At 35.0% G+C, this 15,740-nt stretch overlaps 1 protein-coding gene across 1 annotated transcript in view; it reads left to right on the top strand.

Annotated features, from left to right (window-relative positions):
- The window catches only part of CNBD1 (cyclic nucleotide binding domain containing 1), a 502,062-nt gene that overhangs the window by 376,650 nt on the left and 109,672 nt on the right, over positions 1–15,740 (top strand). Inside the window, 2 exon segments of the mRNA XM_062189512.1 lie at positions 5,516–5,625; positions 8,064–8,220. Coding sequence (XP_062045496.1) covers positions 5,516–5,625; positions 8,064–8,220 — 267 coding nt within the window.

Genomic DNA, 15,740 nt, shown 5'->3' with positions numbered 1-15,740 from the left:
CCAAAGATGTCAAAGATCTCTACGATAAGAATTACAAAACATTAAAGAAGAAATAGAAGAAGACAGAAAAAAAAATGGAAAAAATCTTCCATGTTCATGGATTGGAAGAATCAATATCATCAAAATGTCCTTACTACCAAAAGTAATTTACAGATTCAATGTGATACTCATCAAAATACCAAAGACATTCTTCTCAGATATAGAAAAAAATGTTGAAATTCATATGGAAACAGAGGATCTAAAATCAACCCCTGGAGCAAGGACAGAATCTTCAACAAATGGTGCTGGGTAAACTGGATGACCACATGCAAAAGCAGGAAGTAAGACTTATACCAGGCCTGTGCCCCGGCTCAATAGGCTAATCCTCTGCCTGCGGCACTGGCACACCAGGTTCTAGTCCCAGTTGGGGCGCCGGATTCTGTCCCAGTTGCCCTTCTTCCAGGCCAGCTCTCTGCTGTGGCCAGGGAGTGCAGTGGAGGATGGCCTAAGTGCTTGGGCCCTGCACCCCATGGGAGACCAGGAGAAGCACCTGGCTCCTGCCTTCGGATTAGCGCAGTGTGCTGGCCTCAGTGCGCTGGCTGCAGCGGCCATTGGATGGTGAACCAATGGCAAAGGAAGACCTTTCTCTCTGTCTCCCTCTACTGTCCACTCTGCCTGTCAAAAAAATAAAAATTAAAAAAAAAAAAGACTTTTACCTGACACCTTTCACCAAAATCCACTCAAAATGGGCTAATGACCTACATCTACGACCAAACACTATAAAATTATTAGAGAACATTAGGCAAACCTACAAGACATTGGTGTAGACAAAGCGTTCCTGGGAAGGACCCCAGAGGCACAGGCAACCAAAGCTGAATTAGACCAATGGGATTACATCAAACTGAGAAGCCTCTGCACTGCAAAAGAAACAATCAGCAAGGTGAAGAAACAAACAACAGAATGGGAGAAAGTACTGGCAATCCATATAATGATAAAGGATTACTAAAAAGGATATATAAAGAGATTAAGAAACTCAACAACAAAACAAACAAATGGACAACAGACAAAGGAAAAAATGCTCAGGACACTAGCCATTAGGGAAATTTAAGTAAAAACCACAATGAGGTTTCAACTCATCCCCGTTAGAATAGCTTTCAAACAGAAATCAACAAACAACAAATGCTGGTGAGGATGTAGGGGAAATGGTACCCTAATCCACTGTTGGTGGTAATGTAAACTAGTAAAGCCACTATGAAAGATAATGTGTAAATACCTCAAAAGTCTGGACATAGACCTATCATATGTCCCAGCCGTCCCGCTCCTGGGAATCTACCCAAGGGAAATCAAATCAGCATATGAAAGTGCTAGCTGTGCCACTGTATTCATCACAGCTCAATTTATAACAGCAAAGACATGGATTCAACCCAAATGCCCATCAACCGAAGACTGGATAAATACATTATAGGATATGTACACCACAGAACAAACAGCAATTTAAAAAGTAATATCCAGGCATTTGCAACAAAATGGACAAAACAGAAAAACATCGTACTTAGTGAAAAAGCCAGTCTCAAAGAAACAAATTCCATATGTTCTCTCTGATATATGATAACTAACAGAGCAAGCAGAAGGCAACATGTACAAATGAAATTGACACTGTTAGCAGCAATGATTCTGAACAGCCCTTCTCTTGACTATTGAAGAATAGCTTTTAATTCTATATTTTTGGTTATTTTTTCTTTTCTTTTCATCTATAGTATTTTCCATCTCTTTTTCTATTTCACACAGTTCACTGAACTGGTGTTACTCTTATATGTATAAAGTTAATTGAAAATAGATCTTGGTAAAGAATAAGAGTAATAAGAAAGGGAAGAAGATGGGGAGTGGGAGTGTGATGGGAGGGTGGGCACGGTGGAAAGAATTACCAAGATTCTAATGCTGTAATTTTGAAATGTATGAAGTTCATAACTGCAAAACAGTATAGTCCTACATACTTTTCTATGAATTTACTTCTAGGGGTACAGCTTAACAACTTGCTATAGGACCCCAAAATCCCTTGAGCTGCTTGATAAAAATAGCAGCTTAAGTGTTATAAACACCAAATAGATAGGATTAAGTACTACATTAACCATATAGATAAGATCAAGTGAATAAGTGATCATATAAGTAGGGCGAAGTGTGTGGAAGCAATAATAATCAGAAATAAAAAGGAGAGAAGGATCCAACATGGGAAGCAGTCCACACAGCAGACTCATAGAAAGACAATTGTTTTAGGTAGCACTCTGACCTCAGAATCTGCCCTTAAGGCATTCTGGCCAGTCTGGAAAGCCCAGTAGCAGCATATCAGGCATGGAAAGCCAAAACACTCCAGCAAAAGACATCCTACACTCCAGCAAAATACCATTATGGGCAAGACCTCAGAGGAAAGGAAGGGCCACCAAAGAAGGATGTACTATTTAGACCATATAAATCTTTCACTTTTTACAAAGAAGCATGTGGTTTTCTCTGATGGGAGGAGAGAACTTCCATTTTGTTTATGGCCTTGTTGAGCTAGTGGATCCAAAAGGCTTTTCTATAGGCAAGGCAGTTCATGTCTAGAGCCTTGGGTCATCACTGATGTCATACATAAAAGAGTTATTTGTTAAATAAATGAGTCATTGTACACTAACTTCTCATGCAGTATCTGTGTCCCCAAAGAATAATACCATGAGATTTAATAGCAAAACTTTTTTTCAACAATCACTTCCTCTATATAGACCATAAATGGTATATATCACATCAAAGAGGATTAAAGACATGGATATATTTTCTTGTGTTGAAGTGAAGCAAAAAATGAAAAGCTAGACCACTGTAGCAAAATTTATTAAGACATTCCTTTCTGCTGGGGAGGAAGGGTGTAATCTGCTATCTGAATAATTATCTCCAAATATATGATAATCACAACAAATATTCTCAGTGAAGACAAAATTGTAAAACACTTCTCAACTAGATAAACAGTATGAATTTAATGACATATAACAAAAATATGTGTCTTGATACTTACAAAAAATAAGAATTTAAACGTTAATGTTAGTATTTTTGACTATAAAAAGTGACACGGCAATTATCTAGGCTCTATCTCTATCTCCCATTATATTGCTTACTTTTTAAAGTTTTAATGTTTATTTTTAATTTGCATGTGTTTCATTAATACATTATGTACATAGTGATTCTTCCCACTGAATGTGCCCTCCTACCTGTTCTCCCTCCCCATTTAATGCTTTTATTTTATCAAAGAAAGAACATTAAAAAGAAAGAAAAAATAACAAATGGAATAAAATGAAACTGAGAGGTGTTCCTCAACAGTCTAGACATGGGCTGATTTTTGTTATTGCTTTTCAAAGGTGATTTCACCTTTTTTCCCCCTTCCTCTTTTCCCTTCCTTCCTCCCTCTTCTTTCCTTTTAGAAACTTAATTGTCTTTAGAGAAGAACCCAAGGATGATACATCTTTTGTGAGCTCTTGGACATAACTATAACTTATGAGACATAGTAATATACTTTTGCTTCACTTCAATACAAGAAAATATATCCATGTCTTCAATCTTCTTTGGTGTGATATATACCATTTATGGTCTATATAGAATTTTATTTTCATGAAAATACTGTAGCATGGATCTGAAAGTTAGGGATAATTAATTTCTTTGTATCTACTTGTTTGCTTTGCTTCCTTATATGTAAAAACTACCTGGAGTCACCATATTTCTACTGATTTTGTAAAGAAGTTAGTCTTTTCTCTCCTGTAACATAATGGTAGAGGAGTTCCACTTGCTTTTTTCCAATTTCTATTCATTTACTTTATTTGAAATACAAAGAGACAGAAAGAGACAGAGTCAGGAAGAGAATTCTCATCTGCTGGTTGACTTCACAAATGTCCAGAACAGCCATATCTGGGCCAGGTCAAAGCCGGGAGCCAGAACCCAATCTGAGTTTTCCACATGGTTATCAGGGACCCAACTATTTGAGTCATAATCTGCTTCCTCTCAAGTAGCTCACTAGCAGAAAGTTACACTGGAGAACTGGACTTTAGAAACTTAATTGTCTAAGTTTAATATTCCGTCACACCACTATCTCAATTGGGAACTTAACTGTGCTAACCACCCACCTTCCCTCTTACTTTGAATGTACTGTTGTCTCTACACTATACATATTGTCTACATACTTTTTTGAACATTTGAGATGACTCATAATATTGTTTTGCTGCAAAAACATAATTTAAGACAATGGAAATATTAGAATAACATTGATACAAAATAGCTGATTGGAGATAGGAGACTAATATTTTAATTTTTTATTATAAACTTTGAGTTCAAATATTATATGAGAAAAGGGAGATAGCATGCTTGTTTTTATAAACATGTCAGCAAAATTATAGAATTGCCACTTCATTTATCTTCGTTTTTTTTAATTCTGGTGCTTTTTTATACTGGTGGTAAATTATATTTAACAGCTATTAATTTTTAAACATGCTATTCCCTATATTCTTTATTATTTCTTAACATTAACAATTTTATAATGTTGGTGTATGCTCATTTGCATGAAAATAAATGAAAATGTTTTTGAAGAATAATTTTCTACTTTATAAAATTAGGGGAAGATACACGTTTATATTAAAGTAATCATTCTTGTGTTTTATATTTTCAGAAAAATATTGATACTTTTTTAAAAGGAACAAAGTGGAAAATTAATTTTAAATAGAAATTTTAACATGAAATTTCAATGTTTAAATTATTCTGATACTCTATATATTTTTTAATATTTTTAATGCCTTGATAGCTGTGAACTAATAGTAGAGTTTATTTTTTTAGTATATCTTGGCCTTAAGGTGTATTTGTAGATTTGAAATAACAATACTAATAACATGATGTATTGTGCAATAGCATATCCCAAGCGTCATGCTTAGTGCTTTGTATGTACTTCCTCGCCACATGTAGAGTGTGGACTAGGAACTCCTAATTTTGCCATTTTAACCCTAAACTATCTAAAGCCATTAGAGGTTATGTAATTCACTTAAAGACATAGGAATTGGCTGCACAAGGTTTCAAACCAGTCCAAAATGGCCTCAAAACCCTAGCTTAAACCACTATAATATTAGTGTTCACAAGAGTACTGGGGCTAGCTAATAGTATAGAGGCTGGGGTATTGATTGTTAAATATTTGGGGATTTTACCAGCTAGTTCTTTGAAATTAGCTATGAAAAGAATTGCTACAGATGGGACCATTTCTCATTCACCTCTTCCCGTCCTTAACCAATTGATCAGCACAGCCTTTAGTGCTAAGGGCTTGTCAATGTTTTCTTCTGTATGCGTTAAAGAAATGAATGCCAGGCAGAATATTTTTATCTTATACCAAGTAAGTATTGGCTAGAAACCAATAACCCTTAAGAAATTATCTATGAATTGTTAGAGAATAAAATAAGTCAACTATTAGAGTTGTAATATCTAAAGTAATCTCTTAGGGAAGAAAATTATGAAATAATGTACTCTCTCTTGTTTTCAGTGATAGTGGAAAGTGGAAATATAATGTCTTTTGTGGCTTATATTAATTCTGGATATTGTAACATCTATAGAAGTATCATAGGACTTGTGAGACTACAAACGAATAAAGTGGTAAGCTTAAATTTCTGTATTCTCTTTACTGAATAAAGTGTGTTGCAATCCTTTTAGATACTTAGGGACATCTTTTACTGTCCATTTGTAAAATTTCAATTTTTAACTCTTTCAGTTTTTTTCTTTATGTTGTGATAAGATATAAAAAGGTAAGGTATAAGATATATTGAGTTGTAAGATATAGAAACAATTAACATTCTAGAGTATTTAACATGCTTATTCCTCACAGAAATGCAAATTAAAACCATAATGAGGTATTACTTAAGGTATATCAGATTGGCTAAGGTGCAACTGTATAACCTAGCAGTTCCACTCAAGATATTTATTCAAGAGAAATGAAAATCTGTGTTTACACAGTGTCTTACATAAATGCTTATCACCCAAAAATTAGGAGTAATCCAAATGTCAATTGACATGTTGAATGGACAGAAACCTAGTGGTGTATTCATACATTGGAATACCCCACAGCAGGAAAAATAATGAGCAACACATTGGATGCAACTGGAGGATATCATGTTGAATGAAATAAGCCAGACACAGAAAGACAAATACCACATCTTCTTCCTCATATGTGGGAACTACAGTTAAAAAAAGAAAAAAATCAAAAACAAAAACAAAAACGAAATCCCTGTGTGTATCAGTATTGCTGCAAATATTTTTTGTCAAATTTTGTTTTACATCTCTGTCAACCCAATGGTTAAGAATGTTATGCAACTATAGGTTTAATGATGTGTGATTACTTTAAAATTTACTGTATAGGTGAAATGCTCATTTTCCATTTGATCCTTGTGTACATCCCTGGCCTATATCACCGCAGAACTAAGGTCTTTTTACTTGTTATTCTCTTTATTTACTAGAGCATTAAACCCTTGACTATAATTTTAGTGAAAAATATGCTATTTCAGAAACTAAAAAATAAAGGAAAGAAAGGGAGAAAAAAGGGGGGAGGGTAGGAGAGGGGGAAGGGGAATGAGTTCGCTTTGTATTAATATTTCATTACCATGAAAAAGTAAAGTATCAGAAAAAACATTTCAAAATTTACGAAAGAAGAACTGTTTAACCCATGCAAGAAAATGGATGAATTTCAAAGTTGGGTAAAATTGTTAAACTCATAAGACTATATTCTATATAATATCATATTTATGAAATTCTAGAACAGGTCAAAAACTAATATATAGTAAAAGAAATGTTAGTACTAATTTTTTGTTGGTCATGCAGTCTTCCATGGAATTCAATGAAATATGTAAACTGACTTGAATTCTGCTGTACTAGTCATATTCAGTGTAAAGATTTTCCATTTGTAGAAATGAAAAATTGAATTATTTTATCTTTTAAAAAGATTGATTTATATATTTATTTCAAAGGCAGAGTGACACAGATACACGCACATACACACACACACAGAGAGAGAGAGAGAGAGAGAGAGAGAGAGATGGCCACAAAAGCCAGGACTGGGCTAGGCCAAAACCAGGAGCCAGGAACTTCATCTGGATCTCCCACATGCGTGGCAGGAACTCAAGTACTTGAGCTATCATTTGCTGCTTCTCAGGTACATGAGCAGGGTGCTGGATCAGAAGCAAAGTAGCGGGGACTTCAACTAGCATACTGATAACTGATGTGAGTGTCCCAAGCAAAGGCTTAACCCATTATGCCAGCACACACACCCTGCAAATTATATCGTCTCTGACCTCAGAATATTTACCAGAGACATCCGCTTATTCCAAATTTACATTCACCCTCCTTCCCTGAGGGCTATATTTTCTTTTTTTCCTGTTTTACTGCTCTCTACATTCTGCTTGTTTCAATACTGAGTAAATTTCCCAGAAAAGGTTTGTACTCCAAAAGGAGTCTGTACTTTTGGTCCATTAAGGTTTTAAGGCCCCTAATTTGGAATTAAATTGCTAGTTTCTTGAGTAAAATTTCACTTTCCATATATTTTTTCTGTATTGAACAGAAATCAAAGGGAGGGGATTCTTTCACTTTTAATTATACCAGTATTAGCACTATCACCTTTTGCTTGTTATCTTTCTTTTTTATCAGTCCAGTAATTGTGCTTTGCAACCTGAGCTGAGGCAACAAATGGTACCTCACAAAACAGTAAGCTAAGTTATGCATACAAGATGATATCCTGGGATCTTGAAAAGTGTTTTCTAAACATTTCATGGATTGAAAAATTTAATTGGTAGATCATTAAATATAAATATTTTAATTTACTTGAAATATGCTGAAGTTGTCCATGAATGTACTGTTGTCCTGGTATAATTTTAACATCTGTATATATGTAAATGTTTTCTCTAATTTGAACAGAATTGCTAGTTTATTTTAAATATAATATATAACAAAATTATTCCTGAACAAGTGAGTTTCTGATTAAAAAAAAAATACTTCATTGAATCATTGAATGAAAGCGGTTGATTAACCATCTGTATCTTCTACAGAAAAAAATTCCAAAGCTTGTCTACATGGGTAGACTTAAGGAGAAAGAGTCCTTTGGTGAGATTAGTGTTCTTCTTCAAGACCCTTTCCCATGCACAATCATCACGGGAAAAGAAGTTGAGATGGCGATCATTGAGGACAAGGACATATTTGGCAAGTGTATAAATGATTTTAACATATTATCTTACTGGATAATAATATAAAATAAACTCTTAAAAAGTTTAGTGCTATTTCATAGTAAAATCGGGACTCTCAATTAAGTATGTGTTTTATGTTACTCTCAAGAAGGCATTCCCCTTTGCAGCATCATATTCTGACTTAACAATGCTACTTTAAAAATATGCTAACAATATTTCAAAAGACCTTGATTTGAAAGTACTAAACTATTTCTTCTGATTCCCAAGATACCATTAATAGCAATATTCCCTACTTATCTGGGACATCTTTTGGCTTTTAACTCTTAGGTTATTTTTGCTTTTCTGTTTTTGGTTCAGGTCAAGTATACTATCCTCAATGTTGTACAGTCTTGAGCAAGTGTAAATGAAAATCTATGGTTTGCAGTATTTAAGCCTTTATCTGAAATTTTAGAGCTGTAGTGATTGTAAAAAAAAAAAAAAATCTATGTAGCCAGTATTGTCACTCGATATAGGCCATGTTTTTTAGAAATTAGGCTAACTGGTACAAGGCAAATGCACCGTGGGCTCTTCTATGTAAATCAACATTTCACACAGTTGTTATTCAAAGTTCTCCAGAGACACAGAACCAATAGGATATACATAAATAGACTAATAGATATATAATGGGAATTGGCATATCTGAGTATAGCAGCTATTTACAAACTCTGATTTGGTCCAAGTTGAAGGCACGAGGAAAAGGGAAGCTAATGGTGTGATTTCTCAATTTGAGGCTGAAGAATTACAAACTGGGGTTGAGGTTGGTAAGAATATTTATGTAAGTTCCAGAGTCTGAAGACCTAAGAACCAGGAATATAGATATAGAAAGTTAGGAGAATATGGCTGTCCCAACTCAATAAGCATGTAATAGTTTTTCATTGCTATTTTTCACATGCATGAGTTTTGTTACCATATGAGTAAAAATAGTTCGTTTAGCTTACAATTGTCAAACCTATGATTGAGTGGCTCTTGGATTTGACATCTGGGGAGGCCAGGATTGGTGGGTCACATTGTGACAGATGACCTCATAGTAGGACTACAAGTGAGAGAGATGATTATATGGCCAGACAAGAAGCCATAGTAAGACTGGGGAGGGTGCAGGTGTTGTTGCACAGCAACCTATATTAGACCTCCTTTGCCTTCTGCAGTTTAAAATTAAAATACAGAGTGTAATTTTAGTTGTGATTGTGTGTGTGCTATTGATGTTTTGCATTTGATTCTAGCATTGGTCCATTTGAGACTGATATTATATAACTGTTCACACAGTCTGTTAAAAAATTCTCTAGCCATAAATGTACTGGAGGACTATATTTTGCATGTTTTCACACAACTTATAAGGAATAAAATGCTGTGTGAATTTTAGAAAGTATTTTTGTTTATGCATTTAATTATTTTATATTTTTCCAAGAGATTAAGAATTACATATTAAAAGTAGTTCTGATGAACTAATTAAAGATTAGTTTTGCTTCAGGGATAATCTTCACACATGAAGAGCAATGATGTTAATTTGCATTTTCATATTACATTATTCTGTCTCCATATATTCCATTCCTTTTGTCATCTGTAACATGAATCTATCTTTATAAAATAGCATAAGGAAGTGCCTAAGAGAAAATTTACCATAAAAATATCAGGTTGAAGAGAAAAATTAAAATATTAAACTAGAAAAATAAACATGAACAAAGCCCAAGATAAATTACCTAGTTATCAACAGCTAATATCAGCTGCATTATGTTATTGTTAGTAATAATTGTTCAAATTAGGGTTGGCCCATTTAAAAATAAACAAAAATTAAGTTTAAGCAAATGCAAATCATTCTTTTGAAAATAATGCCACTGAATATAGCTTATTTGAATTTTATTTTTAGGAAGGTAATGTATTTTTCGAAAATTTTTTAATTTCTTTGAAAGGCACAGTAACAAAGACAGAGTCAGAGACAGAGACAGAGACAGAGAGAGGGATATCTTCCATAGGCTGGTTCGCTGCTCAAATGGCTGAAAGAGCCTGGGCTGGGCCAGCTTGAAACCAAGAACTCCGTCCAAGGCTCTCATGTAGTTGAGCCGTTATCTGCTGCCTCCCAGGTGCATTATCAGAAAGTTGGATTGAAAATGGAGTGCCCAGAACTCAAACTAGGCACACAAATTTGGGATTTGGTCATCACATGCAGTAGCTTAAGCTGCTACAGCACAACACCTGCCCCAAATAGCTGTTTTAGTTTTATTGGTATCTGAAATTGTTATGCCACCACTTAAACAAGTATACTACCTTTGAAATGAGAAATAATTGCCTTTTATATAAACAATGAATTACTGCTTTCCCTTTTTTTATGTATTTGAAAGGCAAAGTCACAGAGTGAGGGGGTAGGGAGAGAGAGAGAGAGGAAGAGAGAGAGACAGAGACTGAGGGGGGAGACAGAGAGAGAGGTGGAGAGAGAGAGCCTCCATCTGCTGGTTTACTCCCCAAATGGCCTCCCAAAATCCAGGAGCGAGGATCTTCTTCCAGGTCTCCCATGTAGATGGCAGAGGCTCAAGCCCTGAGGCCCTCTTCCTCTGCTTTTCCAGGTGCATTATCAGAGAGCTGGAAGAGAAGTGAGCAGCTGGATAAAACACCACCACCACACGGGATACCAACATTGCAGATGTTGGCATAACCCCCTGTGCCACAATAATGGCCCCTAATTACCACTTTCATTCATTATCTCATTCAACTGCACATGACAAAAAAAAAAAAAAAAAAAAAAAAAAAAAAGAAATGCTGATGGGTGTAACTTCTGTTTCCCAAAAGTAAGATTCCAGTTTGACAGAGACATTGATACAAACTATCTGAAATTTTTTTTCTTGTTTTTAAGCAGGAAGACTATCCAAAGACTTAGTCTCCCATAATGATTTACTTAATCAAAATCATAAGATATCAGATTTAAATGACAAGTATAGTAGATATTTTAGACATATATAATCTTTTTTTACTTGTTAAGATTTATATAAAGGGAACAAATTTCATATATTTCATATATACAGTTTTAAGAGCATAATGATACTTCCCAGCTTACCCCTCCTCTGCTCCCACTCTCCCTTCTTCTTTTCTTATTTTTCCTCTAAATTTTGCAATGATATGCTTCAATTTACTTTATAATCACAAGCTTAACCTTCCACTGATTAAATAATTCATCAAGTAGTAAGTAGAAAAAACACTGTTCCTCAAGAGTATAGAGAAGGGCTATAACCAATAATCAAATCTCAAAATATCAATTTTGCTTATATGCATTACATTTTTTGTACACTGTATGTTACCACGAATCAAGGAAATTATATTTGCCTTTTGGGGAGTAGTTTTTTTCAGTAAGCAAAATGGTCTCCAGTTGCTCCATTTGATTGCAAAAGATGGGATTTCATTCTTTTTATGGCTACTGGTATCCTATCATGTGTATAAAACACAATTTCTTTATCCAGTCATCAGTTGATGGACATCTGTGTTGATTCCATATTGTGAGTTGAGCTGCTATAAACATGGGAGTACAGATGTATTATCAAAAAGAACTTCTCAACACAGAACTTCTCTTTAAGGGTGATATAAATAATTTTATAGCCAAGTTTAATCTGAGCAGTTCTAATAAAAGAGCTTAAACTTTTGAACAATTTGCCTGAGAAAATATACTTTCTTTACTCCTTTTTTTTTAAGCTTTCTGTGTTTGCTTTGCAATAGAAATGTTGATGAAAAAATGAATTTGCTAGATAAAAATAAGATGTGACACCTATTTTTAAATAAGATAAAGCTATTTTATTTACCTTTTGACTTTATATTGATTATCAATACATGTTAAAAATCCAAATTGATTTGAATATAATTTTTTTTCTTGTTTTTTTTTTCTTTTTGACAATGCTTTGAATAACTGGGAAAATGTGCAGCATATAACTGTTTCACAGAATACTGTTTGATCCCAATTCATATTTTATAAACATACAAAAAGACTGTTTCCTGAAAGAGAAAACCATTTAAACATGTTCAACATGTTACTGATATCTTAAAATGATTTTTATTTGAGAAAATTAAGTTTGTCTTATGAAATATTATATATTACATATTTTAAGTATGTTTGCATATTTATGAAGAAACTCTAACATAAATCAGAAAATGATGTTGACATTGGTATTGTAGCCTGAGAATATATATTAAACCACATGTACATTTTGCATTTTTTTGTTTTGTTTTGTATAAAGAAGTCAATGTTTTGCCTGAGTGTAGCTTTTAGCTAAGTTGTTTTCCCCAAAAAGTATTAATGTTTTACTTTGTGGATTTTGGAGTCTTAGAGAGCTGATTTTAGTATTTTCTGAGGTAGCAGAGTTGATTTCTTTTTTTTAATGCTTATTTTTATTTGAAAGACAAACGGGTGAAGGAGGGAAGGAGGGAGGGATAGGAAGAGAGAGAAAGAGAGAGAGGGAGTGAGGGAGAGAGAGGGAGGGAAGAGAAGAGAAGAGAAGAGAAGAGAAGAGAAGAGAAGAGAAGAGGAGAGAAAGAAAGAGAAAGAATGAATCTTCCCTCCACTGATCCATTTCCCAAAAGCTTGCAAGTAACAGGCTGGGGCAGACAGAAACCAGGAGCCAGCAACTTGATCTGGGCTCCCACATGGGTGACAGGGACCCAAGCACTTGAGCCATAACCTGCTACCTCCCAGAGGTCACATTAGGAGGAAGCTACATGAGAAGCAGACCTAAGACTTAATTGCAGGCACTCAGATATGAAATACAGTTGTTCTATGGGGTGAGCTTGACCTACTGCATCACAGCGTCCACCCCAATTTCAGCCCATTCTAAGAACTGAGGCAGGAAGCCATTAAATACAATGTATGTCAGCTGGCTACATGGCTCAATAGGCTAATCCTCTGTCTGTGGCGCCGGCACACCGGGTTCTAGTCCTGGTCGGGGCGCCGGATTCTGTCCTGGTTGCCCCTCTTCCAGGCCAGCTCTCTGCTGTGGCCTGAGAGTGCAGTGGAGGATGGCCCAAGTGCTTGGGCCCTGCACCCCATGGGAGACCAGGAGAAGCACCTGGCTCCTGCTTTCAGATCAGCATGGTGCGCCGGCTGCAGCGCGCTGGCCGCAGTGGCCATTGGAGGGTGAACCAACGGCAAAAGGAAGACCTTTCTCTCTGTCTCTGTCTCTCACTGTCCACTCTGCCTGTCAAAAAAAAAAAAAAAAAAAAAGAAAAAAAATAAATACTATGAATGTCTTTGTTTTCAGATTTGCTTGATGATTTGCCATACATTACACTTGAAATCACTAGTTTTTCTACTATAAAACGTAATTCTTGATGAATGTATATTCAATGATTTAAGATTCTATGTTTGCATTGCCCTGTCATGTCACACACCAAAGTCTACTTTTAAATAGGATTATTTAATATAGGTGACAATATTTGCATATGTATTTGACATATTAGGTTAAGAAGCTTAAATATAACTTAGTTTCAGTACAGAAAGATTAAAACTAATATTATTCTGGATTTGTTGATACTTCTATTAAAATCTAATCCCATGAAAGAACTGGGTATCCAGTAAATAATTGATTTATTGAACAAGTACAACTCTTAGGAAGCATTCACAAAGGATTCACAAAGGAATTTTATAATGTCACCTGCATTGTTTGGTGTTGGTTCAGTTACAAATTTCTTTCCTTACCTTTTGAAAACTGTAATTATTTTATGATCCCTCCTAAGTCACAAATTTCCCTATAAGAAATTTTTAATTGCCAAGTATTTTCAATTGGAATACTAATAAATCTAACTGGATAAGAAGCAAATATCTAAATCTGAATTTAAGTTTGATGGGCCTGCTACATGCCTATATTAGTTATATTAGTTTTCTGTTGCTACAAAATGAATTTTCATAAATTTAATCTCTTAAAACAACACCCATTTATCACATAATATATGTGAGTCTGGATAGGTTTCATTTGGGTTCTATGGGTTCTATTCTTGGAGCTCACAGAGCTGGAATTAAAATACTGGTCAGGTTTTGGAGAACAGCTCACTTCCAATTTCATTCAAGTTGGAAACATTCAGTTTCTTACAGTTTTAGAACTGATGTCCTGTTTTCTTGCTGCTTGCCATGTAGGGGTCACTCTTGGACAACAAATGCTACTCCATCAGCACAACCCTCTCCATCTTCACAGTGAAGAATCCATCCATTGTAACTGCCTCACATTTTTAATTTTAGATGTCTTCTATGCTAGCTAAAGAAAACTCTACTTTTAAAGGATCTATGTGATTAGCATAGGCCCATGTAGATGATCTCCCTATTTTTATGTTAACCGTATAGTTACACAGGTTAGTACACTTAATTTCCTCCACAAAATCACTATGCTGTGTAATGTAACATAATCACTAAAGTAATACTATGATACAAAGGACCTGGAGGCCACCTTGCCACTCTGCTTCCTTATAGTTCCAATGCTGGAGGGCAGCAGTTGCTAAGAACAAGGAAGGCACCTTTATGATTTCTTCCTCCATCCTCCAGCTGTCCACATGTGGTTTCCTTTCTCTCCGCGTAGGGATCTACAGGAGCATTAGGGAGAAGAGGATGGAAAAGTGACAAAGGAATGGAATGTCTTTACTTGATTATTACTTAAAAATTGACTTCTTATGTTCTATATTTAGTAATGGTTTATAGCTAATCTCCTCCTAGTAGGCACTTTCAAAGAATTTTCAAAATCTTTTAATATTATGGAGAGTGATTTAGCTTATAATTCTTAAGTAAGGCAATACGTTTCCCTCCATAAGCATCTAGGGACAAGTTCATATTTGCTCCACCAAGGTACCTTATTGTCACCTTGTTCCATGCCTAGTGTTACCCTTTGGGGAAGCCATTCTGGTTCCCACAAGTCTATTTTTGGTCATGATATAAAGTCTTGGCCCTGTCAAACTTTGAGAAAATAGGCCAGTTCAAAATCAGTCTCTTATATAGCTTGTTTTCCAATTGTCAACTAGCTGTCTTTCTTCTTTATACTTCTCAAAAGATGGAGAAATAATAACTGCTGTGGATTTTAACTTCTGAGAATGTATATGAAGCCAGCATATGGTCTTATTGAAGGTCCTTTTCTCAGTTCAGGTTTATATATAAAATCATACTTCCCTAGAGATGGGATAGCAAAACTTAGGAAAGAGCTCTTTAGGAAAATCCTCTTCATAAATCCTTTACAAATTTCAATCTTCATCTTCTTTGTAGATTCCATGTGAGAGATGGACTTGGTGATTTCAGTTCTTCCATATTTATTTGAAAAATTCATACCATGTTGTTAGACATACTTCCTATGTTCTTTTTTTTTCATTTATTAAACTTTTATTTAATGAATATAAATTTCCAAAGTACAGCTTATGGGTTACAATGGCTTCCCCCCTCCCATAACTTCCCTCCCGCCCGCAACCCTCCCCTTTCCCGCTCCCTCTCCCCTTCCATTCACATCAAGATTCATTTTCAATTCTCTTTATATACAGAAGATCAGTTTAGTATATATT

This window comes from Lepus europaeus, chromosome 4 (genome assembly GCF_033115175.1).
Source record: "Lepus europaeus isolate LE1 chromosome 4, mLepTim1.pri, whole genome shotgun sequence".
Lineage (NCBI taxonomy): Eukaryota > Metazoa > Chordata > Mammalia > Lagomorpha > Leporidae > Lepus > Lepus europaeus.
This window is presented reverse-complemented; position numbering and strand designations above follow the sequence as displayed.